At 48.0% G+C, this 25,335-nt stretch overlaps 9 protein-coding genes across 9 annotated transcripts; 2 read left to right on the top strand and 7 right to left on the bottom strand.

The window, feature by feature from the left end:
* Positions 1–3,753: 3,753 nt before the first annotated feature.
* On the bottom strand, positions 3,754–4,296 carry GUITHDRAFT_150267 (hypothetical protein). The gene has a single exon (XM_005840626.1). The coding sequence runs from the start codon at positions 4,073–4,075 to the stop codon at positions 3,824–3,826; it is 252 nt and encodes an 83-aa protein (XP_005840683.1). The 5' UTR covers positions 4,076–4,296; the 3' UTR covers positions 3,754–3,823.
* A 334-nt stretch (positions 4,297–4,630) lies between these two features.
* On the bottom strand, positions 4,631–5,350 carry GUITHDRAFT_150266 (hypothetical protein). The gene is made up of 5 exons (XM_005840625.1): positions 5,233–5,350; positions 5,113–5,187; positions 4,995–5,068; positions 4,873–4,940; positions 4,631–4,830 (listed from the first exon to the last, which is right to left on the bottom strand). The coding sequence occupies exons 1-5, from the start codon at positions 5,330–5,332 to the stop codon at positions 4,776–4,778; spliced, it is 372 nt and encodes a 123-aa protein (XP_005840682.1). The 5' UTR covers positions 5,333–5,350; the 3' UTR covers positions 4,631–4,775.
* Positions 5,351–5,735: 385 nt separating this feature from the next.
* GUITHDRAFT_150265 (hypothetical protein) lies at positions 5,736–6,607 on the bottom strand. The gene is made up of 5 exons (XM_005840624.1): positions 6,577–6,607; positions 6,397–6,525; positions 6,302–6,351; positions 6,185–6,258; positions 5,736–6,128 (listed from the first exon to the last, which is right to left on the bottom strand). Exons 2-5 carry the CDS (start codon positions 6,474–6,476, stop codon positions 6,018–6,020), a joined length of 315 nt encoding a protein of 104 aa, XP_005840681.1. The 5' UTR covers positions 6,477–6,525; positions 6,577–6,607; the 3' UTR covers positions 5,736–6,017.
* Positions 6,608–7,439: 832 nt separating this feature from the next.
* GUITHDRAFT_100675 (hypothetical protein) lies at positions 7,440–10,511 on the bottom strand (the record flags this gene model as incomplete). Its single annotated transcript, XM_005840623.1, has 14 exons — positions 7,440–7,772; positions 7,842–7,909; positions 7,961–7,991; positions 8,039–8,092; positions 8,138–8,205; positions 8,256–8,340; positions 8,405–8,520; positions 9,206–9,362; positions 9,407–9,646; positions 9,695–9,799; positions 9,847–9,942; positions 10,028–10,165; positions 10,224–10,346; positions 10,392–10,511. 14 exons carry the CDS (start codon positions 10,509–10,511, stop codon positions 7,440–7,442), a joined length of 1,734 nt encoding a protein of 577 aa, XP_005840680.1.
* Positions 10,512–11,658: 1,147 nt separating this feature from the next.
* On the top strand, positions 11,659–14,361 carry GUITHDRAFT_100674 (hypothetical protein; the record flags this gene model as incomplete). The annotated part of the gene is made up of 15 exons (XM_005840622.1): positions 11,659–11,924; positions 12,286–12,376; positions 12,435–12,506; positions 12,556–12,701; positions 12,754–12,873; positions 12,933–12,970; positions 13,064–13,127; positions 13,172–13,248; positions 13,484–13,547; positions 13,605–13,674; positions 13,729–13,896; positions 13,940–14,018; positions 14,072–14,146; positions 14,199–14,287; positions 14,332–14,361. The coding sequence occupies 15 exons, from the start codon at positions 11,659–11,661 to the stop codon at positions 14,359–14,361; spliced, it is 1,449 nt and encodes a 482-aa protein (XP_005840679.1).
* Positions 14,362–14,432: 71 nt separating this feature from the next.
* Positions 14,433–15,266, bottom strand: GUITHDRAFT_100673 (hypothetical protein; the record flags this gene model as incomplete). Its single annotated transcript, XM_005840621.1, has 3 exons — positions 14,433–15,018; positions 15,074–15,163; positions 15,235–15,266. 3 exons carry the CDS (start codon positions 15,264–15,266, stop codon positions 14,433–14,435), a joined length of 708 nt encoding a protein of 235 aa, XP_005840678.1.
* Positions 15,267–15,963: 697 nt separating this feature from the next.
* On the top strand, positions 15,964–17,800 carry GUITHDRAFT_100672 (hypothetical protein; the record flags this gene model as incomplete). The annotated part of the gene is made up of 12 exons (XM_005840620.1): positions 15,964–16,035; positions 16,084–16,191; positions 16,244–16,374; positions 16,427–16,634; positions 16,687–16,824; positions 16,870–16,935; positions 16,984–17,049; positions 17,097–17,158; positions 17,200–17,257; positions 17,390–17,496; positions 17,545–17,699; positions 17,778–17,800. The coding sequence occupies 12 exons, from the start codon at positions 15,964–15,966 to the stop codon at positions 17,798–17,800; spliced, it is 1,194 nt and encodes a 397-aa protein (XP_005840677.1).
* Positions 17,801–17,808: 8 nt separating this feature from the next.
* GUITHDRAFT_150264 (hypothetical protein) lies at positions 17,809–19,202 on the bottom strand. The gene is made up of 10 exons (XM_005840619.1): positions 19,176–19,202; positions 18,997–19,091; positions 18,823–18,941; positions 18,695–18,770; positions 18,591–18,649; positions 18,484–18,540; positions 18,229–18,433; positions 18,073–18,183; positions 17,938–18,019; positions 17,809–17,882 (listed from the first exon to the last, which is right to left on the bottom strand). Exons 2-10 carry the CDS (start codon positions 19,044–19,046, stop codon positions 17,823–17,825), a joined length of 819 nt encoding a protein of 272 aa, XP_005840676.1. The 5' UTR covers positions 19,047–19,091; positions 19,176–19,202; the 3' UTR covers positions 17,809–17,822.
* A 4,440-nt stretch (positions 19,203–23,642) lies between these two features.
* Positions 23,643–24,374, bottom strand: GUITHDRAFT_64223 (hypothetical protein; the record flags this gene model as incomplete). Its single annotated transcript, XM_005840618.1, has 2 exons — positions 23,643–24,084; positions 24,142–24,374. 2 exons carry the CDS (start codon positions 24,372–24,374, stop codon positions 23,643–23,645), a joined length of 675 nt encoding a protein of 224 aa, XP_005840675.1.
* Between the last annotated feature and the right edge of the window lie 961 nt (positions 24,375–25,335).

Raw genomic sequence — 25,335 nt, 5'->3', positions numbered from 1 at the left:
CAGAAGGCAGAACCTCCTCCACGCCGAATGAGAGGCAGAGAGAGATTCTGATCCTGGAGGACGAGCTGGAGGACGAGCTGGAGGACGAGCTGCATTCGAGCGGGCTCCTGTGAGGGCTCGGGCTCTCCTGCCCTGCGATCTGATTGCCCTTTATCTCAGGCTCATAGACTCTGCCGAGCACGAACCTTCTGCTGGCAAGGACGCCAAGTTTCTCTCCCCGTACAGTGATTCAGGTGAGAGGAAGAGGAGGGAAGGCGTGATGATTGCAGCTGCAGGTGCGTTCGTCAGACCCAAACGCTTCCTGCAAGATGCGACTGGTGCGGGGGCAAGGAAGCACGGGGAGCGTAAGTCTCCCTCGAATGAGCAGAAAGAGGTCTCGCCGCAGGAGAATGGCAGCAGTCGCAGGGCTGCGATCCGCAAGTCCCGTGGGAGGCAAAGGACGGAGGAGAGAAGTCAGAACGAGGTCGCCATAGACGCTTGCACTGTACCTGAAACTCTTGCAGAGGGCACCCGATGTCAGACCGACGGGCAAGGAGAACGAGTGGAGTATATCCTTGCTTGACTCTGACGGTCTGCGCGCTGCTACGGCTCCCCCGAACGAGGATCGACAGGCCGAGGTAAGGGAAGCGTCAAAGGTCCAGAAGTCTGAGACTTGCAGCAGGAGTCAAAGCAAGGCTCTTGGCTTCAGCAGGATTCTTCGTACTTCAACGACTCCAGGACTACCGTCACCTCTGCACAGGGTTGCGCGAGCTATGATCCCCTCCTCCTGGAGCTGACACGGCGCGTAGGGGGCCGAATCGCTGACCTAAACAACGCTCTGCGACGTATGCGACGCCCGAAGTCAGAAGTTCCTCAGGTCCTTGACGCGTCTACCAGGCGAGGGTCTTTGCTCCTCTGATGCCTGCAGCAGGTGGTGCAGACCCCCGATTTTGAGTTGGAATCCTCGTCCTCTGCAACAAAGAGCAGGGCTGGAAGGCTTCGGCCAGGCACTGAGGAGGCGGCTCGAGAACGATCAGCGGGGGCGTCTCCTCCCAACAGTGCAGGCGATGGGAAGGCCGTCACGATGTTCAGGAGGAGCCTGCGGTCGGAACCCTCATCCTCCATCCCTGTGCAGATCGTGAGACCCAAGGCGGAGCCGGCGGTCAGAAACGACCAGGTGGCCTCGTCGCAGATGAATCATCGGAGGTTTGGATCCGGGTTCCTCTCCTTGTCGAATCCGAGCCCTCCAGCTGCTGATGATGCTCGGGGGGGCTCGAGGTCGCCGGAGGATCGTGAGAGGAGGATAGATCGCGACTCGCTCTACAGCCAGTGGGCAAGAGGCCCTGCTTCCTCCAGCCAGCTGCCAGCTCGTTCCGTCAAGCTCTCAGGGACCAGGTGCGCAACTGCGCTGAGGGTTGAGAATTGGCTGACGTGGCTATAGGGAGTCAGCGGACTCGAACAGGTCGTCGCCGATCTCAATTCGCAGCAACCCCTCGCCTCCGCTGCAAGAGACGAGTTACCTCAGCGACGATGACCTGATAAGTCAGCAAGAGTTCAACATCAAGACGATGATCAAAGTTTACTCTCCCTCCGATCAGCACTCTGCTGGTACCTCGGATCACTTTCCAGACAAGAAGTCGCTGTATGCTGCTGCGGGCATCTACAACGATACCTCCACCTCGCCCAACCCCTCGAAACCCGAAGATTCTCCGACTGGAGCACGAGATGGAACGTCAGGGACCTCGGAGGACAGTGATGATGGTCAGGGAAGGGATTGGTCATTCTCGCGCACAGATGAAGAGATAGAAAAGGCGTATGAGGCATATCAAAAGAAGAATCAGCAGAAGGTGTGTATCTCCTGTCAGGCCTCGCCCTTTGCTTGTTCTTCTAACTTCGTCTTGTCAAGAGCGCTGGCCGGCGCCAACTGGCTGTTGATCGGTGTGAAGATACGCAAGGGATAAGCGAAGGAGAACCGCCCAAATCGAGGTAAAGTTTGCTTCATGCTTACCTGCTGACTGTCATTCACATGATGCTGTCAGCGATAAGGCCTCTACTGCCATCACTCATGGCCGTGAGGCCACAAAGTCCGAGCTGGCGAGAGCAGGATCGAGCGAGGGGAAACGCGAAGGAGGCGAGGGGGGTAAGGCAGGTTCAAGGAGGGCAGCGGCAGCTGTCAAAGGATTTCCGGAGTCGAATCGCAGGGTGGTATCAGCAGTGCCGAGGACAGACGTTGTCATCCCCTGGTTTGAGAACCAGTTTGAGATGCGCACTCGGAGGACTCAAGAGAAGGAGCGAGTGATCGAGCCCAAACCACACAAGCCGCCCACCACGAGGACAGGGCGAGCTGGAATCAGATCAGCGCAGGCCGACGAGAGGAAGATGAAGGCAAGCGCGCCTCCTGTTGCTCAAAGTTCTGTCTTGGAGCAGGAGAAAGACTTTCAAAGTCATCCTCAAGAGGGCCGAGGGATCGACGACATCGAGCAAGTTCACCCATGGTCATGGATCCGAGACTTCCCGCGTCCTCCCTCCCGTCAACGTCATCCCACCCAGAGCTTGCACCTCGGAGAACCTCTGGTGGGCTCGCGATCCACAGGGAACAGTGAGAATGCAAGAGAGCGAGGAAGCGGAGGAGTCGGGGGAGGTAGCGGCGGGGTAGGAGAAGGGGCAGCGCATATTAAGGAAGCATCACCCCTGGAGAGGAAAAGCACATCCGTGACCCTAGCGATGGGCGTTGAGAAGAAGCGGCCATTCACGCAGGAAGGAAACATTTTCCGCTCTCCTCCCTCCAACTTCTCGGAGGAGATGATTCTCAGGCCCGGCACCTCGGTCCTCACAACCAACGGAGACTGGGCAGCTCCGAGGACCAACGACAACCTTGCAAGCCATCTCTCCTCGCAAGAGGAGGAGGAAGGTGCAGAGCTGAAGCAACTTGAGCTTGAGAGCGTCTCAGAAAGTTCTACCCCCTCCGTCTCTCCGGTCAACAACATGCGGCAGTCGAGCTTGCAAGAGGGAACACACGTAGAGAGGGCTGCTCCTGTCCCAATCGCTGAAAAAACTCTCAAGCCGTGGAGCGCCAACCCGGAAGCAACAGCGAGGGGCGGGTATCAGCCTTCCTTCAGGAAGTACTTGTCCAAGGGCAGTGGCGGGGCCGACAGGGCTGTCGCCTCGTCCTCGGAGAGATCTCCTCCGCATTACTCCCGGGCGCATCATCGCCTGCTCGGTAACACTGACAGAGAGCCTGACGAGGAGGAACAAGAGCTCCTCCAACCAGAGACCAGCGAGCAAGCAGCGTCTGCAAAATCCGAGTGGTGAGGTGACGTTACATGTCTCTGTTCTCTGATGCGCGTTGCAGGCGCGTGGTGAAGGATTCGACTTCGATTTCTGCTGAACCTTACGAGGCTCTCAAGTCGTCGACGAGGAGGCCGTACTCGAGGCAGCAGGAAGCAAATAATCAGATAGAGAACTCAAACTCCTCTGCCCAACCCCCGGGTAAGGATGGTGGCGTACGGCTCGTCCGGAGCGCCAAAGTCTTCCGTCAGGTTACGACTTGAGCTCCTCTTGCCGGTGTATGATGTGCGACCAGAGTCGTCCTGAAACAGCTCGGGGAGGCTCGTCTCGGAGCAGCAGGCTAGCTTCTGCTGGCCGAGGTGGTTCGAGTGTGAGTAGGAGGGAGGCTGACGAGAGGCAGGGGAGCGTTCGGTCTCGAGCTTAGGGTTCTACATGGAGAGTCAGCAGGTGGAGACAAGGAGTCACGAGATTAGATCGCTTCAGCATGGAGCGATGCTGCAATCGCGGCAAGCAACAGCAACGACAGAAAAACGGTCACTTGCTTCCCGCTTCACGGTCACGTGGTATGTTGAGCATGGAGCAGGCAAGGAACCTCAAGCTTTCCTGTCGAGCTTGAAGACAACTCGAGCCGAAAGCTGCTTGATCGCAGAGCGACAGGTTGAGACGTGACCTCTCCTCGTCGATGACTCGCAGGGTGTGCAGGGCTCGGTGAAACAGCTCCGGATAGAGACTTCGACTTTAACGCCATCGGCGGGTCGCCATGGGCCGGAACCTCCTCCTCATCTTCTGCCGGCAGCTCTTGTGACATGTTTGCTCAAATCTCACTGAGATCGGTCAGGGTCGTCGATCTACGACATGAGCGAGGAGGAGGACAACTTCGACAGCGACATTCGACCTGACACAGCACCTGCGGCTTCTTCTGTCCACTACTCCTACGTCTCATGCCCGTCATGCTCTTCATCTCTTACTGTGTTGTGCAGGTTCTTGACAAGGCTCGTGTAGCTTCCTCTGCTCTACGTGCAAGACCGGACACTGCTGTGGTCCGTTCTCCTGATTCTTCCGAGCTTGAGGCGAGCGGGGGAAGGGCAGCGTATGAGGCCCCACTTGATCCGATGAAGAAGCGAGACCCTTGGTACTCCTCGGCTTCCTTCAAGCCGGAGGGAAGGTAAGCAGAGAGGAGAGCTGGAGAGGTGCGAGGATGTGCATGACGACGAGCTAGGGGTCCCTGGGCAAGGCCTACGAGCGCGCAGTCAGCATATCGACCTAAGGTAGGATGACGGCTGCTGAGAAGCACTCATAATCTTCCGCAGTCTGCAAGCAACTCGTCCAAGTGAGATCGGTAGAAGTCTCGTCCTCCTCGTAATCCTGTCGAGCTCGCACTGTATTCCCTTGTTGTAAACTATAATTCGCTTTGCCCGTTGACACCGCTGGCATCTTCACCGCTGGCATCTTCCGCATGCCCCGTCGAGTGCACACGTGAGGATATTGTGACTGCAAGCTAAGACCGTCTAAGCCTTACTCTTTCTCTCGTTCTCGGTTTTGATCCTTTGCCGATTGATCAATCTGCCGAGTCTGTTAACTGAAGCAGTAGAAATCAAATAATACTTCATCAGCCTCCGTTGTTCTTGATAAGTCAGACTGTGAACATCTTTATCTGCATCTTTTTCTAAATCCTGGTGCAGCAATAAAGATCAACAATGGTTCTTTGATATACTTGTTGCTTTGACCTGCATCGTTCGCCTTGGCTTCAAGAGTTCAAACAACCATTCTGGATACTTGTCGTCCTCCATAATGACAGGATCTACTTGCAGTCATGCGAGAACATCAACGTTCAAATTTGATTGCCTTTTCCATCTTTCATGTAGTTGAGACCGGGAATGACGTCCCCTGGCTTGCTCGTTTCAGGAACAAACTCTTGCACTGGAACCTAAAGTAAGCTGCTTGACCTGCAAGTGAAAACCCTACCAATCTTTTTCTTTTCCACTGCTGCAGCTGCTGCCTTCTTTGGCATTCTCATCATGGGAGGGAGCCCGCTTCGCATCCATCGCGTAATCCAGAGAGACATCTCAGACTAGCTCGCTCTGTGCCAAAGTGAAATCGTCACGCAGGAATGAGCACGATATACCGAAAGAAACACGAAACATAGGTCAAGCTACGGGCATGCAAGGGGAGGCAAAAATGAGCTGAAGCACTTGGAGCGCATCGAGCGGGGCTGACAAGCGAGCACGCGCGGCATAGCGGAGAGAAACTGCAACACCCCCAGTGCAGTGCATGCGAGAGGAAGCCTCCGCCGATATTAATAACGAGCCTGCCTCAGTAGGAAATAGAAAGGCAGCAAGCAAATATGGTTTACAAATAACACAGGCAAGGGCAGCAATGCGCGAGTAACATGTGAGTCAAGAAGCATGTAATTGTATTATAATAAAGGAGAATTTGTATTATAATCAGATTCAAAGAGATGTTTGCTAACTCAAAGAGATGTTTGCTAACTCAAAGAGATGTTTGCTAACTCATAGAGATGTTTGCTAACTCATAGAGATGTTTGCTAACTCATAGAGATGTTTGCTAACTCATAGAGATGTTTGCTAACTCATAGAGATGTTTGCTAACTCATAGAGATGTTTGCTAACTCATAGAGATGTTTGCTGACTCATAGAGATGTTTGCTAACTCATAGAGATGTTTGCTAACTCATAGAGATGTTTGCTAACTCATAGAGATGTTTGCTAACTCATAGAGATGTTTGCTAACTCACTTCTCCCACCCGATAAGTTTACGCAACCTCTCGCCAGTTGACATGTTGGTTTGCGGCAAATGGCTGCCTGATGATGCGAGGGCTTTCAGTGCCTTCGAAGGTTCGGACTGACCGCCAGTGAAGCTCGTCAGGACTCGCAGCAAACAAGAAGCGAGTGTTCGACCTTCTTGAAATTTCCCGCATGATCCACCGTCTTCATTCTTTTGCTGGACAAAAGAACGAATTCGATCACCTTTCCTGCGATAAGTTGAGTTGAGAGGGATGATTAGGTGGAGGTCACTTGTTGGTTCTGCTGGAGACACGAGGATCACGGTCTCCTTGATACGTTTGCTGAAATCGAGCGTTATTTGCCAATAAAACTGTTTGAATGCACACCGGCTCCAATCAAGATACTTCAAGTTGATGCTGTAATAGTCCGACGATTGTACAGAAGACGATTTTGTGCTGTTTACCATTTGAGGGCAGTCCCTCCGATCCCTCGTCTCTTCAAGCTTTTCTGTCGTTCTATCAACAGACACGTCAACCTTCAAGTGCTTTCCGGTTTCTGAAACTCACATGCTGCTTTTGTTTGCAACTATCTTTCCTATCGTGTCATCCTCAAAAGATTTCGCTTCGAACTTCGCATTCTTGAACCTAGAAACACCCTCCTGTTTAACCTTGCAAGTCTACCACTGACAAGGACTTGATCACCTGCAGGGGGAGGGAAGGACACAAATACAACAAACTAAAGGCAGATCGCCTTGAGAGATACAGTCAGTAGAAGTTGAAAAGACAGAGATGTTAGGAATACAGCGTTGACTCTTTTCAGCCGCCTGGGTATCAAATTCATGGTTTGGACAGACAAGCGAGTATTTGTAATACCTGGCAGAGATCGATCGTCATCGTTGGATGACACGTGCAGAGTTTGTGCAAGAACTCTGGGCGGCACTGAGTCTTGACTTGAATAGTCCGTTTTTTAACCGATGTCGCAGCGAATTGCTCGAATGTAACATGTAAAAGATAATCTTCCACACTCAGGACATCAAGAGTTTCTTTGGAGGCTCGAGACGCTCGAATATCTGTTTGATCTCTCCACACTGCGAAGATCCCACAATCAACCGTATGAGTCTAGCAAGAAGCTTCGTGTCAGACATCCACAGTAACGATGCTTCGACGCACTGTACCTTCGTTTCGACATGTATTCCTCTAGAATGATCAGCAGGCTGATGGAAGTATATTCTTTGAGATATGTATCCATCGAAATTTGATTCAACCAATACCACCCAACATTTTCCAGTGACATCCATACCTGGAAAGTATAAGAAACATTTTCAAGTGAAGATCTGCTTGGCACAAACCAGTCCCTGGAAGACTCTTGATTCCCTTGCACTGTAATGCACACAGAATCCTCTCATTCTGATTTAGTAAATCCATGAAGTCTATTGGGGCGTAAGAGTGCTCTTGAATTCAAGATTCCAATGACCTGGTGAAGCTGTTTGGTCGGCATTGTGTAGGTCTAATGTATCAGCTTCCGCGTCGATTCTCATGATTTCTTCTACTCGATGTGAAAGCTCATCTGGCGTCACATGCAGCCAAATTGATTTGCTTCTCCTCGTTATGTAATCCTTGTCAACGAATGGTTTCACTGAGTTTGCATCATGAGAAAGGATTGATACCTCAGACAGTCCCCCTTCGCTGCTCCAAGGCGAAGGTAGTTCCACTGCCTTCTTGTCAGAGTGAACTCCGACTTTCATGATCTGTTCTCTAGAGTCCTGCCTGTCATCCAGCAATCAGCGCTCTCACTCGTGGAGGCAGCAGGTGTACATGTCATGCAAGACAACCGCTGATTCGCTTGAATCATGCTGCGCAGTTAAGATGGCATTCCCCTTGCTGGTTATCCGTCGATATCCTGATCATCAACGATTACACATCGAGATGTTTTTTTTTAGTGTCTGTTCACCTTGGGATGCATCCATGAAATGTGAAGCATTCTGAGAGAGCATCGTGTGAGCAATTTACACATGCCAATTGAGAATACGTCGATATTGGCATCTTGTGGATCAGAGAGAGCCGAATCCAACCTTATTTCCTCCTGCATTGACGATGATATGCACTTTGCCGTACAATGTTCATGTACCTGCCGTTGTTCTTCCTGCATGTCCGTCCCACCACCAGACGTCGCGAGTGATAGCTTCGGTATTTTGACTGCAGCAATGATGAGTTTCTAACTCGTCTGCACGATTCTCACGGCAAACCTGTGGACTTGAATTGCTCTGAAGCCTCATAAGGAGTATCAGGAACAAACATCTCGCTCTTGTGGGACTGCTCCATCGTGGAGAACTGCGAGAACAGCAACAGATCTTAACATTCGATGCAAAGATCCATCAGTGAGATCGAGCCATACCCCGGTCAAGTGCGAGAAAGGAGTGTTGCTGATATGCTGATCGCCCTGTCCTCTCCTCCGACTAAATTCAGTTGAGTGAGTCGCCTTGGATGGCGCTGGAGTCTCCATGTTGACAACTGAGAGATCGCCGTCACTCCCTCGTCAAGGAGATTTAAGATCAGGAAAGTCTGAACAGGCATCACTAAATCCTCATCTCATCTCGTCTCATCTCGTCTCATCTCGTCTCATCTCGTCTCATCTCGTCTCATCTCGTCTCATCTCGTCTCGTCTCATCTCATCTCATCTCATCTCATCTCGTCTCGTCTCGTCTCATCTCATCTCATCTCGTCTCGTCTCATCTCGTCTCATCTCGTCTCATCTCGTCTCATCTCGTCTCATCTCGTCTCATCTCATCTCATCTCGTCTCGTCTCATCTCATCTCGTCTCGTCTCGTCTCGTCATATCTTCCCTTTCTCCTCCTGAACTCTCCTCCTCGCGCCTGAACTCTCCTCCTCCCTTGTCCTCTCTTTTGTGTTTCTACTCGTCGCTGTAGTCGGAGTCGGCCCCTGGATCTTCCGGCGCCTAAGCAAGGCGAAGGGCTCGAGCCCACCTCAAAGCATCTAGATTAGATGGAGAAAGGCAGCAGTGGTATGGTTAATTGGTTCCTGTGCTGCCTTGCGACGGTACTCAAGAGTCATCGACCCGGCTGCAACCCATCAGCTTCGGCTGAAGGTTGTCAAGTCGCGACAGCACAAATGAAGCAGCACAATGACAAGTTTGTTTACTTCCGGAGTTTGATAGATTGCTTCGAGTTGTCAATACCTTTGACAACGTCGATTACAATTTCGTTTGATGCCTTCTCAGACACGTAATTAACAAGCTCATAGAATTGCATTTCAGTCGCTTTGATTCCATCCACTGCGGTCAATTCATCTCCTCGAATAAGCCCCGCACGGTGAGCAGAAGATCCTTGTCGCACCTGCTCCACAGTGAGTCTGATGGATGCATCGTATCACGTGTCACCTCTTCCACAAAAAGATGTTGCTCTCCATCCCATGATACTTTATTCGCAAGAGTGAAGCCAAACACATCTGGATTTGCCGATTGCTGGTTGTACTTTGATTCAATTTGTAACATCGTTTTGTTCAGTTTTTCGATTGCTGTCAAATTGATTTGTTCCATCCTCTCAACGCGCTTCATATGTGTAATTGTCATGTTCTCAAGTTTTTCTGTGCCTTCTTTCAGCAGCTTCGACTCCAATTGCTTTGAATCAGAGTGTCAATGACAGTGTAGCTATACCAAGAGTGACACCTGGTCGGACATCTGTTGTCGGATGTTCTTCACTCTTTCCACCATCTTTTCTTGCAGTAGGGACCCTTGTCTTTGCTGCTCAGTGAGAGAAGTTATGGACTCCACCTGTCCCTTGAATGTCATCCACGATGCAAACAAGGCGACTGAGTGACCAAATATCGAATTTGCTCGGAAAGCTTTGGGATACCGCTCCGCGTCAACTCATTTTCCAATGCCTCCTTCTCCTTTAAAATTCTATCCACGTCAGCCTAGCAACAAAATGACTCAGAAGAATTCAGCGGAATGCTATTGACCAGCTTCTCTTCACGCTCCTGCTTTGCAAAGAAACCTCACCTTTGACCAAGAAATTTCTTTGACAGGTATCTCAGGCAATTCCAGGGAATGCATTTCGCTTGAACTCAAGGCATCAATGTCAAAGAACTCTCCATCAATGCCTCTTGTTGGCATATTTTCTTTGCTTCCAAGTTTGTCCTGAATTGTTGAGTCATTACAGTGGAGTTTTACTGGGGAAACGGCTTAGAGGGATTACCAAAAATTCTTCCGGTGGAAGTTCACATATGGCCTTGGATTCGTTGTACAGTATCTTCACAATCGCTTCCTGATTGAAATCATTTTCATCCTCCCCAAATGGGTCTGCCATATTGTTTGCAACCTGCCGATAGATTCAAAAAGAAACTAGATGACACTTTCAATTTACCTCAACTAAACCAAGAATCAAATACGCAGTCACCGGGAACAAAAAACATGACCACAAATTTCCCTTTCCGTTGTTCATGAATAGCGAGGCATATGAAATGAAAAGAAGCTGAATTTTCATGGCAAAGTTGACGATATGATAGTAAGGAAATGGCACAGGAAACATCAAGGAATTATCGATCTGTGACAAGATGCCACGGATATTAATGATTTCTTCCTTCAAAGCAGTTATGACACTTGTTTGTTCATACTCTGAGTCCAACATAATATTATTCTTCTCCCCTGATGGCTCTTCTGCCTGCATGATTCTCTGCAAGAATTGAAGAATTAAATATCAAACAGAGAAAATCTAGATGCTACCTTTAGTGTAATTATACTCCAGGAAAGCAGTATTTTGTGTTTATTTCCTGGGTATGCAACCAAAGAAGAAGCCTCAAGACGGACGAGTAATCCTTTAGGTATGATTTCAGCATTGAGAAATTCACTCAATGTGCCAGGATTTCTTGCAATAAACTCTGACTTTCCCCAGTCGTAAAATCTCCTTTTGATCGACCAATAAAAAATTTCATGCGATGCAAGCAGATATCTCATCACGGCCCCTTGCAAAAACTCAAGTCAGAATCTTGATCAATATCAAAGTAATCCGCTCACATCTATGATTTGTATGCCGGAAAAATGCTCGCAGGTACACGGAGATATTGTGAAGCTTTCCATGAAGAGCGATGATTTGATTGTAAATGGATGAATATCGACCAAAACAACTGCCTGTATAGAAGACGACCAACAAGGAACACAGTGCATTAACCACTGCCAGATCACTCATAGAAAGGGGATATTTACTCAATTTTGCTGCGACTGTTCCACAGCCAACTTTTGCTTTGTCATCCTTGGAGCACTCGTCGAGGCTCCTGACAGTGTACGCGATCCAATGAGACAAGCAGATCAGCCAGTAGGCTGGTGACTTGAAGACTAGCCACACAGCAGTCCCTTTGACTTTAAACAAGTTGATGAGCGAGCGGATCTCGTCATATTGCTGTCGCACAATCAACTTCGCTTTGACGCCTTTCAAATCTAACGAACGTCGCAGGTTGCTAGGCATGTCAAGGGAAGAAACAATGCTAGGAGCTCAAAGATGTCCACAAGAGGAGCTCGCTTCTCCTTCCTCTCCGTCCCGTCGCCCTTCCTACTGCGCCTCCTGAAAAAAAAAGGTCATTTGTCAATGATGTGTCGGTTACGACTGAATAGTCGCGCATAACGGGCAAGGGACAATGGCAGCAGCCTGGGTCATCGCCATACTGGGGGTGATGGGGATGGCAGCGCCCATGGCGAGGGCAGACTACCTGAGCGAGTGGACAACAGCCTTAGCCGATGCCAAGAGTGTGCTCATCGCTGCTCAGGGGAGCTCCGTCTTCTGCAGAAGCAAAGACGAATATGTACAAGATGCGGTGAAGCGTGATGGGTATTTCTTCTGCCAAGACTACGTTGACTATGCTGCTGCCTGCGATGCACAAGACCCCCAGTCCTGCAACAACAGGTTGGATTTTCCACGCTCGTCGTGTTATGGAGTTGTCTCGTGGTTTGACCAGCAATCTTGCAGATTCGCAATAGACATGTTCACTAATTTCCAGCGTGCCATGAACATGTACAGTTGCGAGACTTATAGCAAAATATGGACTTGCTCAAATTGCACTGATTCTTACAAGAGGTGGCTGTGCTCACAGGAAAGATCAACTTTGCTTGTTTCATAACCCTGATCAGATTCTACAGATATACAAAAAGATGTATCTTCCAGGGACGGAAAGAATAGAAGAGGGAACAGTTCATGGAGGGCAAGCTCCAGGCGCATATGCTGTCACATGTCCATATCCTCCTGCTTCCATGGTGATATTTGACAGCAAACAAGATGCCATCTCTGATAGGAAATCTACGCAGACGGATGACAACGCTCGGAAGGAAGCAGCAGCAGCTAAACCACATTATGTCAAGGTTGACGTATTGTCACTCCACGTTGATGCGCTCACACTTCTCTTCCGGTTGAGCGCAGCTTTGCAATGGAATGTCGAACAAGACACTCAACGATCTAGCAACGACCCCTGAAACTGCCTGTGGGGGTCAGGTACAGAGCTTTTTTGCTGCAGAGACAGAAGATTGATAACTTCATATAGGCTGCATGCGAAGGAAATGTCTATCTGGACAATGCTACTTCATCTTCTGTGGATGACTTCTACGTTGGAAGCATCATTGAGATTGTCTCTGATAGTGAATACAATGGCCAATGGGCTGTTATCCAGAAGTATAGTGGCTATGCGCGGTAAAATGGTTTATTGCGACGCAACACAACTTACATAGATCAAATTGGGCAGGATTGCAATGTTCAAGAGCTGGAATCTGCCCTCAGGCTCAGCGTTGACCAGTCCCGGACTTCCGACAGCTTCTGACAAATACAGAATCTACCTCAACGACATCGTGAGGGGAAAATGCAGGTTTGCGAATTCGAAACTCGTGAGATTTAATTCCCACATAACGATTTTTGTTAATTCAGAGATAGTCAGAATCCAAAACAAAGACTAGGGAAAGCTTGTGAGTTGGTCAAGTACCCCGGGCTGGTCACGTTACCCAAGCAATTCATGTCGTGGAATGTTCCACACTATGCGATTTCTGACAATACCACAGGGGTGGAACAAGATGTGCAGATTCTGAACAGTGTATTCCAATCGATCCTTCATTTGCATCACCGGTGAGAAAGTTGCTGTGCCAAGCAACCAATGAACTTTTTATTAGACGGCAAAAAATCTCTTTGACAGTGCGGGGAATCCCAAACTCCCCGATTCAAATTATGCCTGCTGCCCACGAAATGGGTATGCAATGATTGATTTGAATTCTGTGGTCAAAGACATATTTCAGGTTTGACATCTCGCTTGTTGGAACTGGTGAAACCTGGAGAGTATATGAGTTGGTTTCCGGAAATTCGTCATCCGGACAAATCAATCATACCTGCACGTATCGCACAGGGTCATCGTATGATGTGATGCGTTTGACTTCATGTTCACCACCCTTCACTTGCTTACGTGTGCTCTCAATAACAGGAAGCAGTTGCATCCACAGCTCTGGTGGGAAGAAATGCAAAGCTGGCAACTCAAGCAATCGAGGCTTCAGGGTAAGAACGTGTCAGTCTGACACAAGCATACACAATTACAGCTCTGATGCTTTGAAGTTGTATCTTCAACTTTACCAAGACAAGAGATTTTGCATTAGATTTCTGCGTCTTGAAGACTTGTTTCCCGGTGCCTTGACGTCCTGACTTGCTTGAATGGTTTCTTACGGACGAGGCTGGTCAGGTTTGCATGGACGTCGTTAGAAGATGTCCTCTGGAGGTTGAGTTCAACTGCCCTACCGACTCCGACAGGAGAGAATACGACTATTCGGCTTGCAACATCAACCTGGCAGAAGGTTGCTCCATGGCCCTAATCTCCAATGCTGCGGACGCAAAGCTGGACAGGGCAAAGGTCATGCTGATCATAACGAGCAGATGAGTGAGAGGAGATACAGGTTGACTGTTGGGATCTCAACGTGGGAGGATACGGCCCCACGTACACGCAAGGCCCCAGCATCTTCGGACTCCCTCCAGGTCCGCTGAATTTGAGCGGCAAGCATGGAGGCAACAACTCAAGCTGCTAACAGGGGCAACATGTAAGAACAAAGGATCAAACGTTGGGATAGTGGCTATGGAGCCGCCGAAGCTACCTCCAGCACCAGGTACAGAGTGATCCTGACTCGTAGACCTTGAATGACTTGATGGAAACTTCAGGTCAGAAGCAATCTCCCAACGACTACTGGGAAGAAAGAGCAGACAAGGACAAGAAGCTTTTGCGATACTTCGATCCTTATGGTGCAAAGGTGCTTCAAGGTTGTCTCCAAACGTTTGTTCACACCCTTTGCAGTCAACAGTGATGTGTGCAAAGCCGACATGAAATTGTCTACAAAAAAACTAACCAGCTCCGATCTCCTTTCTTTAAGATCTCCTTATCTCTTAGTCCCCGTCTCACCTCTCTTCATCGGATTTGTTGATCGATCGTCCAAGAGGGAAGAGCCTGGCTTCAGTGTAGCCGTAGCCTCGAATCCAGATCCTTTCCAGATCACCCTCGGCAGGAGACGAAGGATCCTTAGCGCCTGTGAGCGACTTGTCGAGCTCTGCCATTCTGCTTTTGATGCTTGAGACCTCGTCCTGAATGAGCTGTGTGGTTTCAAGGTTGCTTTTTGCAGCTTTGAGCGCTTCTATCTCCTTCATCACACCATCCAATCTTCCTTTGATACCTTCGATCTCATTAGATAGTGAATCTCTCAATTCGTTCAGTTGGTGAATGCTCAAATCTGAGGAATTCACAACCTCACGTGGAACGAACTGTTGAGGAGTAGCTTGCAATAATTCAAGTTGTGCCAACCTCGACTCCAGGTCATGCATTCGTTTTGACATCTCGTTCTCTGCCTTGTTGTCTTCCAGTGCATCGAGTCGACGTGCTATCTGAGCGAGCAGGCTCTTGAGAGACTCGTCGCTACCATCATTCACATTGGTGGAGATCTTGTCCAAGAATCCTATCTCGTCAAGCAGACGTCGATGAGCATCCGACCTGCGAGATAATCCTTTATGCAATTCACCACAAGAAATGCTTTCAGCGTTCAAACCTCACAAACGAGTTTGTGTCGACTCCTTTTGGACTTTCCAGTCTGAGATCTAATGGCTGACGATGTGTTTGTTTCAAATTGTGGAGTAATCTACACAACGCATCAACTTCCTCCTCCTGCCTTTCCTTCAAGGTTTTTTGCTGGATCATTGTCTCAATTACGGCTCGTGTCCCAGCATCTTGCAATGCTGCATTGAGAGTTGATGATTTTGCCCTGTCTTTCTTAGAATATGAAGCTTTTAGTTGCGTTTCCTCTGCAATCAGTCCGAGCTCTCTCATCAAATACTTATGCCTTGACGACCTTGCAAATAAAATCATGCTCTGTTCAGGCAAAAAAAAAGGTTTGTTTTTGTAAACTTTTAGTCAGAGTGGCAGACATACTGACCCTCAACTAATCTGACTGGACCTTATATGATCTGATCATAGTATGATATTCTTTCTAATCTGATCATGCGGTATGATCTCTCTGATCATCTCATCTCGTCCCTCTCGTCTTGTCTCATCTCATCTCATCTCATCTCATCTCATCTCATCTCATCTCATCTCATCTCATCTCATCTCGTCTCGTCTCGTCTCGTCTCGTCTCGTCTCATCTCAATCATTTTCGTTCTTACCCCATAAAATTCGCCATCCGATCGCCAGTGCCACGGTGGGCCGTTGAACCGTCTCAATGGCTTGACAACTGAATCAAACCACATCCCCGCCCATATTGCGTAACGGATTAGAAACGGTACAAACACCCGACCAAGAAAATGGCTGAGCACCGACTGAAATGCGAAGGAGGGGGAGAGATAAAGGCAGGGCTGCTACAGTGGGGCAAGAGCATTCCTTGAGCAAGAAGACTTGGTTTCCATTATCTTTGTCTCTAGCCTCGTTGCACATCAGCTCTCGATGGAATCCAGTGCAGACCAGGCCGGCTCCAAGTGTGCTGTTGTTACCACAGTCCGTGGAGTAGATGCAAAGGTAACTCGACCAATCGATCCAACCGCTGAGCCTCGAAACCTGGTGTAGGAGTTGAGGTTCTTCCTGACGTGGCACCTGCATCTCGGATTTGAGTTCATCTGGGTGTTTTTTGATTTCTCCGAAGGAGCTCAGGGGGCTGACGAGGAGACTGTCAGAGTATACGAACGATTGCTTGATGCGATGCGATGAGATGATGGTTCGATCTCAGATGATAGATGAGCTCGAATTCCGAGGCCGGGTCTTCAAGAGCTTCTCAAACGACGAGCTCAGGGAGGAGCAGCGGCGAATCTGTAGGAGCTGGGAGAGGTTGCAGGCTTGTTTGGACGAAGTTCCTGCCAGGTGAAGTAGTATGGATGAGGACATGGCAGGTGTGACATTGATACTGTACAAGGCAAGAGCTCAATGCAGATCTCGCTATCACAAGGGCAATGCAGGCTGGCGCACGATGGATTTTGCACTTGGACTCAGACGAGTTGTGGTTCCCTTATAGCAGCGAGGATGCTGACGTCTTCTCCCAACGGATGGCCAGCAGCTCAAACTTAGTTTCTCAACATTTTGATGGTCTGGAGAGACAGGGGATAGGCCACATCACCTATCAGGTTCTTGTGCCTCTTCTCTTCTCTCTCTCTACCTAGTGATGGTTTTTCTCAGAATGTTGAGGCAGTTCCCGAGAACTTGTCGGTCACAAACGCCTTCGCCGAGGCGACCTTGTTCAAGTGCCATTTTACTTCCCTTCCTCTGACGCATGATGCCATGGTGACGCTCAAGGAATGGACCAGCAAAAATAAGGTGCTGGCGCTGCCGACACTTCCTCTTCTGACGTTCGAACTTCAGAACGGCCAATTCTTCGTGGGATATGACAATGGGAAGTCAGCTGTTCGCCTTTTGAAAGGCGTTACAGTGCGAGGAGTACATTCCTTTCATCTTCCTGACGACGTTGATCTGAAGTATTCAAACTATATCGTTGACGTCCGTTCCAACCGAAATTTCTCAAGGCCTCCTGAACCCTTAATGGTGGGTCCTCGCAAGTAGTCTGCGCATGCCATCTTAGATATTTTCAGGTCGATGGATGCATTTTGCATTATATTTCTTGTGGCTTTCAGAGGTTGAGCTGCAGAAATGAGTGATCTAGTCATCAGGAATTGGTTACTCGCGTTTGAATAGGTGGTACAAGAAGTATCAGAGTCTGGGTCCCTTCAAGGATTCTTGGTTCAACGGAAAGGTTATTTTCATCATTCCCACAGACAATTTTTCTGAACTGAAATCAAGATCAAGATCGGAAATTGCTTCCATTCAGAAAGCAGAGAAGTCGTTTCTCAGCCGCCCGCACTCTCAATGGCTGACCTACCTCTAGGTGGTTTCACAGCAAACTCAAGACGAAGCGAGGGCTTGGTATGCCAGGCAGATGATTCCCTCCAAGTCTCTTGTGCAAAAATCTATACAGCATGGAGTCTGCAAAAGGTGATAGGATTGCTCTGTGATTGTTCTTGAACTCACACGCCGTGCCAGAATCTTGTCAGTTAGGAATTACAGTCAAACTCTGTTCCAAGTGCCTCCTGAAGAGGAAAACTCTCTGGCTGAAGAAAACTCAAACTCAGATCCCACACAAGAACTCAACAACCAAAACGAGTGCTCAGAAACGAATACCGCCACGCATGACAACGGTATTACAACAATGGACAGGCTATGGTTGCTCTCAGCAATTATCAACAAGCATTGTTCATGATGTAACTAGTTTCCAGCAAGAAGCAGTGGCTTCCAATGAAAGAAAATCAAGATTCCATTCTTTATGAATACTTGCTTACAAATCGGAATTTACCCGAGGGCGTGAGAGATGCTCTGCTAGTCTGTGAGAGGTTTGGAAGGTCAGACCAGCGAAAGACAGTCGCACGAGAGGCTCACAGGAAACAAGTCTGCTCGATGCTGCTGATCGGACCTCTGCCTCATCAAATTAGAGAGGATTGGCCTGAGCGATTCTCGGAACCTGCAGATGCATTATGACAACGAATGGTGTCCTCAGAGATCTGCTGCTCTCACATCAAAACCTCCACGTTCGGAGTCATTGCTCCGCTCAGCAACGAGCTTCTATGGCTGTAGGCGCAAGAGGTTCTTGCCGACAAAGGGCGGACCGAAGACAAAGAAAGCTTCCTGGAAGGAAGTTATCCCGAGACCAAACAATGTCCACATCCTTACCCGGCTGCTCCTCCACTTTCATTCTTCTGCATTCTGGCCCGAGCAGTTTGAGGTCGGATAAATCGCTGATACTGGGGAGCGGAGAAGTTAACTCTTGCGCTAGTTGGTCTGTTTGATTTCTGTAGTTTGTCTTTTGCGACAGCTGCTGAGAGAATGCCTGAGCTGAGATGTAGCTTAGGCACTTGCTCAGGCACTTGTTTGTCATCTAAGAAACATCTCAGGACTGAGCGTTCGTTCCCAAGCAGAAATCATGACCTGTAGACAGGTCAACAGTCTCCTTGAAGCTGCTTGCTTTGCTGGGCTTGGATGAAACTGTGAATGAACACTATCATTTGCCATCGGGGAAAATTGTCCATTCATACTGGATCGCATGGATGCCCTCATATTTATCTCCCTTATTCTCTCCCTGAACGAAGAAACCCTGAACGCCTCCATCACTTCACTCACACAAATCCTCCCCATTCACTTTTGTCGTGCAGATACAGGAGAAATTGCGTCTATTTTGCTTTCAGCACTCTCAAAATCCATGGCAAAAGTTTGACCTGCAAAATCCATGGTTATCAAAGTTCCCAGTCGCACTCAGTCTCTGCTAACCAGAAGCATGGCTTGCTACGGTAACAGCGTCAAAACTAGTTCCTGAGCCCACTGTCCGTTCTAACAAATCTTGGTCTGCTTGATTGTTTTCTGCTAATGCATCTTGTATAGCCCAGTACCTGTGTTGTAGCAATCAGGTCCAAGACAACGATGGAGAGCATTTCTCTGGGCGACATGGATCGCGATTTCACGAAGAGGATGCAGTTGCCGATCTGTTCCCTCATTGCCGCATCCAGTTGATGATTTTCCAGCAACCCTTGGAGGTAATCCTGCAACATCACAGGAAAGCATCGTCAGATATACATGTCATTCACATTTGTTGATCAACTCCATATGAAAGGGTTCAATAGTACCAGATCGGTTTTATATCTCAATTCGTTTTCAAGAACAGCCCCTTTGTTGAGACGCAGCCATTTGCCTGAATCAAATGAGCTATCGAGCTTGTTCCATGCAATTCGAATTACAATCTTCGATAATCAGGACTGGTCCATCTTCAGGTACGTGATTTTCGATCCCATACGGGTTGGTGGCATTTTCAGGCCAGTTGTCTAGTATAGGAATGCTTGTACGATCAATGTCAGTCTCATGCAGGAGGAAACGATCACAACCGCAAGCCCTTCTTCAGTCGACTGAGGTGAATTTTAGCCTCTCCTAGCGGTTGAGCAGGAAAGAAATGTTGAAGATCACTCATCTCTTTCTGATCAAAGAAGCGCAACCACACGACACCTGCGTAACGTTTGACCCACAAAACGTCGCTGAGCGTCTTTATACCATCCGGAGAATAAGAGCCACGGATCTTCTTTCCATTGAGAGCCATCGGCCACCAGATCGGGTTTGATTTGCAGGCAACAGTTTCAGACTTGTAGACCTATATAAGAAGCATGCGACGGTGAGCCGAGATACACGATGAACTTGATTTCACAAACCTGCTTTTCGCCTTCAATACTATGTCTCCAGATTTCGAAGAAAGTGTTTGGAAGGTCATCTTTCTTCCTTGCAAGACTTCGTCGGGGTCGAAGCAAATTTTCAGCTCGAATGTTTAGGGTCACCCAGACTCCATCTTCAACGACATCATGGTGAGAGCCGTTGATAGTCAAGAAGCCTGTGTTCTTCGCCTGATCTGCTGATAGAAAAGGGAGTTTCATAACTCTTGCAGTCCTGGAATTTACAAGGTCATCGAGAAGAAAAACGCATTCACCGAGATGAATTCCTACGATTTCACAGGTCAAGAGTATGTTTTCAATTCTTTCTCTACAATACCGTTCTTGATATTCTTGGCGTAACTCAGGGCTTGTACCATGAGCTGCTGTTGTACCCCAAACCCTTTGTATCGAACGAGAACAGATCGAGAGAAGGTTGGATGACAAGTGTTTGCTGCAGACTCGGTTCTTCCAATCTCTTGCCATTTTCCACTATCAAGCTTCTCCTTAACAATCAGCTGCCCATACAAAAGTCAATCAGACGACAATCTGACATATTTTTAATTTCTCACAAACGGGTTTGGATTTACTAGCATCTTGGGTTGTCTATAAGCCTTGATATGCCAAAGTTGGACCAAATTGCTACAAAATGTTTCAGTCTCGGAAACGACCTGAGGTTCGAACTGCTGACCTACAACTGAAGAACAATTCCATGTCATCTCCTGCAGTAATTTTTGGTTGCATTTTTGCAGTGAACGTTGCCCCTTCATGGTTAGCATCCTTTCCCAGCAAGGACGTTGACGTAATTACTTTCCCATTGATCTTTCCTACCGTCAATGGCTGACAAGTAATTCTAAAACTGAGACAGAACATCAATGATCAATTTCTGGGATGTAGCCAACTTGCAGATCAGAAACTTACATGTTTTCCAGCGCCTTTTCAGCTTCATAGCCTCCCTTTTGATGTGCAACGAGGCTTTCCCCTTCTGCCACCTCCACGACGTCGATCAATTTGGTGGACATGCGAAGGATGATAGCAATCAGCAGGGCAGTCAGGTCATCTCAACAGTGAGAGATCGCAGGGGAGTGAGTCTGGTGGTAGCAGAGGTCACGCCCTGAGGGCTGCAGGCGAGTCACGAGCTGATGGTCCTCTGCCATGCCTGGCCCTAAAACTTTTGAGATCAACGGCTGGATCCCTCATCACCCCCTCAAACTTAAAAGTGTAACTGTGCAGTAACGATCAAACTTGGTTTCAAAAGTTTCGGCTGTCCAAGTTCCAAAGTTTGAAGGTCACGGTTCATCGCATGACCCTACCAAGGCTCTGCGAACAACGGTCAGGGCATGGAGGAAGGCTGCAGATCAAGGGGCGGAAAGAATGAAAGGGGCAAGTTTCTCGGTCAAAGCAAGTAATGGCCAACGACAGACAAGCAGAAGAATAGATCAGTTGTCTAAACCAAAGTATCTGGTGAGGAAGAAGCAAAATGCTCAAACCCCACTCATAGAAGGAAAAGTAGAATCGAACAAGAGCAGCGTACCTCATCATTCTGTGGTCTTCAGTGACGCTAAGGGATCGGGTAACAAGAGCTGGTTTCTCTTGTATTCTGCCTTCAACTTCTGGAGGACTGATGCATCAACTGCCGTGCGACAAGGTGGCAACTTTTCATCTCCAGATGCTGGCAAAGACGCCACAGAGACGGAGAGACCTTACCTTGAACCCAAGGAGGAAACATCTGCAGCTCAACTTCCATGGGAGGATTTGATTCATGCGAAATGTTGTAGTCCATCTAACCAAGCGACAGCGTCTTCTTTGATAAAGGCCGAGAATCCTACAGATATCTCCTCTGAGAATCTTCTACTGCACGAAGGTTCAAACTCATGGATACTACGAGCCTCAGTATTGTACAGCGAGAACAACCATAAAGATACGTTGAGCCAAAAGATCTTCAACCAAGAGGATTTAAAATGCTCATCTGCATTTCATAATTGCGGACCTGTTGGCGACAAATACGTTCAACCTGTCATGAATCAATCATCAGACATTCAGTCATCAGATGTAGAATCACTCGATCTCAACAATTCTGAGATTGGTCAGCAGGCAAGTGACCATACGATAACCATGAACGTTGCTGGTTACACCTCTTCTGACAGCTCCAGAACGATACGGAACAACCTGGCAGAAGGAATGTTTTGTCCTTGGAAGAGATGTTTTCTCCTCAGAGTCACAGTATGACTTCGTAAGACAGATCTATTTTCAATATGAGAACATGAAATTCGTTTTCAGCTCTGGCGATGAACTCGATTTTTTGGAAGAGATCAATTCTTTTGAAAGCCATGCGAGCGATTTTGCTCCCCTCTCAAACAGCACAACATGTTCAAGTAAATAAGATTTCTTAGCTTTGGTATATTTCTGATTTTTTTGAAGATGTGATGCAAAAATTTCAGCTTAATGGTGCAAATAAGGTGCTGAAGCTGCATGTTGATAGAAGGAGCTGTGATTACTGCTGAAAACAGAGAGCAAATGGCGTTAATGTAGTAGAAAATCGCAAAGGTACGATCCTGTGATGTGGGTTTTCAGCCAGGAACTAAAGATTACTGGTAGCAATAGATATGGAGTTCGTGCATGATGAACTTTGCAAGATCCAATTCCAAACAATGCTGGCACTACAGGATTGGAATAACGTGTCACAGTCTTTGATAGATTCTTGGAAGGATGTCGAAGAGCACAAAGAGGTGAGAAGGGCTTCGATGTTTCAACTTTCGCATGATTAAGCATTGTTAATTATAGATGATTGCCGCTGCAAATGTCCGGGCGGAAATGGCAGAAACAGCTGTCCTTGAAGCATGGCGGGAATATGATGCTGTACAAGAAATTTTACAGGTCAGTTCTTCTATTTGCCTATTTCATCATGTTCTGTTTTCAGTATACGAAACCAAATGAAGAATTTCGTAAAAAGGTGCTGAGTACAAACAAGTTTCTGGGCGAAGAAATTGAAAAGAATGCTGATGTCAGTGAAATCCGATTGGAATTGATTTTCTTGTGACTCTGCTTGATGTTAGGGGACAAAGGATCTCTCTTTGGGAGACCGGAATTTTCATGAAGGCACATTCAGAAGTTTGAAATCCTGTATAAATGCTTTGGAAAGCATTCAAACGATCAGCGATTCTCTTTGTGTTATGGAATGCCTTGAAGATCTGTTGTACAAATTTGCAAATCAAGCTGTTCCAATTCTGCAATCAAACAAAATATTGAAAAATCTTGCTGTTGAAGTCCAAAATTCAAGCGAACTGGAAGAAGCACAAAGCCAGGTAGAGACTTTCTTGACATGAAATCAAGTGATTTACTTGCAAGCATAAAACCAATTGCAAGCATAAAACCAATTTCACCATTACCAGGTCGTCAGAAATTCAACAATTGTTTTGAGTGTTGAAATATTTACTTTTGAACAGGAACAAGGAATGTGTAGACATGAAAGACGATGGGAATGAACATACAGAAAGAGTCTTAGCGTGGTGGCAGGCCAGAAGGAATACGCTACAACTCAAGGCTCTTTGTTGGTTTGCATGGGTCAAGTTGCGGAGGAGACGCCAACTGACGCGTGTGAAGAGGAGAAAGCATGACATGCAACGAAAGAGAAACGCTTTTTCAAGGTCCGTATGTTGTCATATTGGTTGCCTGGTGACGCGGAGGCCTTAGCATGTACATGATTTGCAACTATAATCACTCCACAGCCAGATTGGCAAGTTTTATTAGTTGGAAATCAGAAAATGCTTTGATGAAAAAAATCTTTAAAGCATGGAGATCAAGTAAAATTTCTGAATGAGTTGTTGTCAGAAAATTTTGTGAGAAACGATTTAGACTTCAAAATGGGTCCCAATTGTCTTTCCTTTTTGCTCAGCCTGGTTATGTCTGCACTACCTCGGATAAACGGCCCAAACCAAATCTCATCAAGCTTGTAACTGTCTCATGGCAAAAGTCCGACTCTTTTGTTTCTAGCCAATGCATCAGCTCCTTGATTGGAACCCACTTATATCTTTCTACTTCAGCATCTGGATAGATGGTCAAGCGACTTGCTTCTTCATTAAGCTGTACAAGCCACATCCAAGTAAGTTGCCGGTCTCTACGTCCATCTTCGTATTGTCGGAAATACCAAATAGGATTTGATGTGATGTTAGTGTGTTTCTTGATTTTGTCGCGAAAAGTTGTTCCCAACTCTTCCACCAGTGCTCTGTCCACCAACGTCTTTGGATCTTCCCCCTCCTTCTGGTGCTCACCTACAAATCCCCATTTTTCAGGACAAGTTTTCAGCGTAGAAGCTCGTTTCAAAACAAGTATTTTGCCATCACTGTCGACAAGATGAATCCAGGCACCTGGAATATTATCAGCGTTTGACTTCTGTCACATGCAATGAAGTGTGCCTTTATGTGGTAGGCCAAGCGTGTGTGCTGCGTGGATGGGCATGCTGCCGTTAGGTATGAGCATTTGCGATGGTATCAAAGAGAGGTGACTTGGCTCTTTCAGACCATCTGCAATCTGATACACCCCGATCTCCTCCTTGTTGACATGTTTATGTGGCTCAAAAACATCCAGATTCCAAGAAACGCATGCGAATAATGCCGACACTAGAGCTGCCATCAGCCATTGAGCTTCCGAACGTCTTCTAGTTAAGGTTCTCATTGCGAGCTTGCACGGTTACGACCAAGACTCTCATCTCACTGGGTGCAACCGCTGCCAACTCCGTCTGATAATGCTGCTGATGATCGCCTTCATGCCCATGGATGATGACCGTACCCTGTTCGACGGTGACGAGTGATGAGTTGGGGGCCCAGCCGGGCCACGCCGCCGGTTGGCTTTACTCAAAGCTTGACCGTAGGCTAGGCAGGACTCGGCTCGGCCCGGACTCCCGGCCGGGCCGGGCCGGGCCCCAACCGCCGGGATGAAATTTCAAGTTTCAACCCTCAGCCTTGAACTAGCCTTGGTCAACAGGATTTGTTACGCGGCCACGAGCGGGCCTTTGGCGGCCCCCTCTCTCAATCACGAATTGATGAGTGAATGTATTGAATCAAAAGTTTTATGCGCCGCTACACCCACTACTATTGATCAGTACCATCACCATAGTACCTGCTACTTTCTGCCACCATAGTGTAAACGCCCTACTAGTCTTAAAATCGATTTTTTGGCGACCCCCTCACCCTGCAGGCCAAGTTGAACCCAGGTGACCCTACCCGGGCCTATACTGGCATTGACTCAAGGAGGACCACTACCTCTTGATTTACCCGTCGACCAAATTTCAGCCCCTTAGCTCAGCCCCCTGACTGATTCCACTACAGCCACATTTAATGCCTCTATACCCCTACCATGGTGCCTCAAGCCTGGATGAGCCCCTAAGGTGGTATACCGGTGCTACTACCACTGACCCCACCCCACAGTGACCGGCGGCCTAGCGAACGGAATGGATCCTTGAGAGCCTTCCTTCGGGTGGACCTACAGTACTAATAGTACAAAGGACCCCTGATTTGCTGATCTATCCTCGCGATTGACGTGGGTAGGGTCCTTCTGCTTACGTCGGTCTGAGTGGGTGCCACCTCCCAATCAC

Source organism: Guillardia theta, assembly GCF_000315625.1.
Source record: "Guillardia theta CCMP2712 unplaced genomic scaffold GUITHscaffold_5, whole genome shotgun sequence".
Lineage (NCBI taxonomy): Eukaryota > Cryptophyceae > Pyrenomonadales > Geminigeraceae > Guillardia > Guillardia theta.
The sequence above is the reverse complement of the archived record's forward strand: the minus strand, read 5'-3'. Positions and strand labels throughout refer to the sequence as shown.

Bases quoted from the DNA above. Each gene is read 5' to 3' on its own strand.
- GUITHDRAFT_150264 (XM_005840619.1), bottom strand. From the start codon at position 19,046: ATGAGGGAACAGATCGGCAACTGCATCCTCTTCGTGAAATCGCGATCC. The intron at 18,020-18,072 runs GTGAGAGCAGCA...ATGCATCTGCAG, and splicing joins CCGAACGTGGAGGTTTTGAT to GTTCCGAGAATCGCTCAGGC. The intron at 17,883-17,937 runs GTGAGCCTCTCG...AACCTCTCACAG, and splicing joins ATCGAGCAGACTTGTTTCCT to ACTAGCAGAGCATCTCTCAC.
- GUITHDRAFT_150267 (XM_005840626.1), bottom strand. From the start codon at position 4,075: ATGTCACAAGAGCTGCCGGCAGAAGATGAGGAGGAGGTTCCGGCCCAT.
- GUITHDRAFT_150265 (XM_005840624.1), bottom strand. From the start codon at position 6,476: ATGGTAAACAGCACAAAATCGTCTTCTGTACAATCGTCGGACTATTAC. The intron at 6,259-6,301 runs GTGACCTCCACC...AACTTATCGCAG, and splicing joins GTCTCCAGCAGAACCAACAA to GAAAGGTGATCGAATTCGTT. The intron at 6,129-6,184 runs GTCGAACACTCG...ACTGGCGGTCAG, and splicing joins ATGCGGGAAATTTCAAGAAG to TCCGAACCTTCGAAGGCACT.
- GUITHDRAFT_150266 (XM_005840625.1), bottom strand. From the start codon at position 5,332: ATGTCTCTCTGGATTACGCGATGGATGCGAAGCGGGCTCCCTCCCATG. The intron at 5,188-5,232 runs GTAGGGTTTTCA...TTTAGGTTCCAG, and splicing joins AGTGGAAAAGAAAAAGATTG to TGCAAGAGTTTGTTCCTGAA. The intron at 4,831-4,872 runs GTATTATTTGAT...CAGACTCGGCAG, and splicing joins GAACAACGGAGGCTGATGAA to ATTGATCAATCGGCAAAGGA.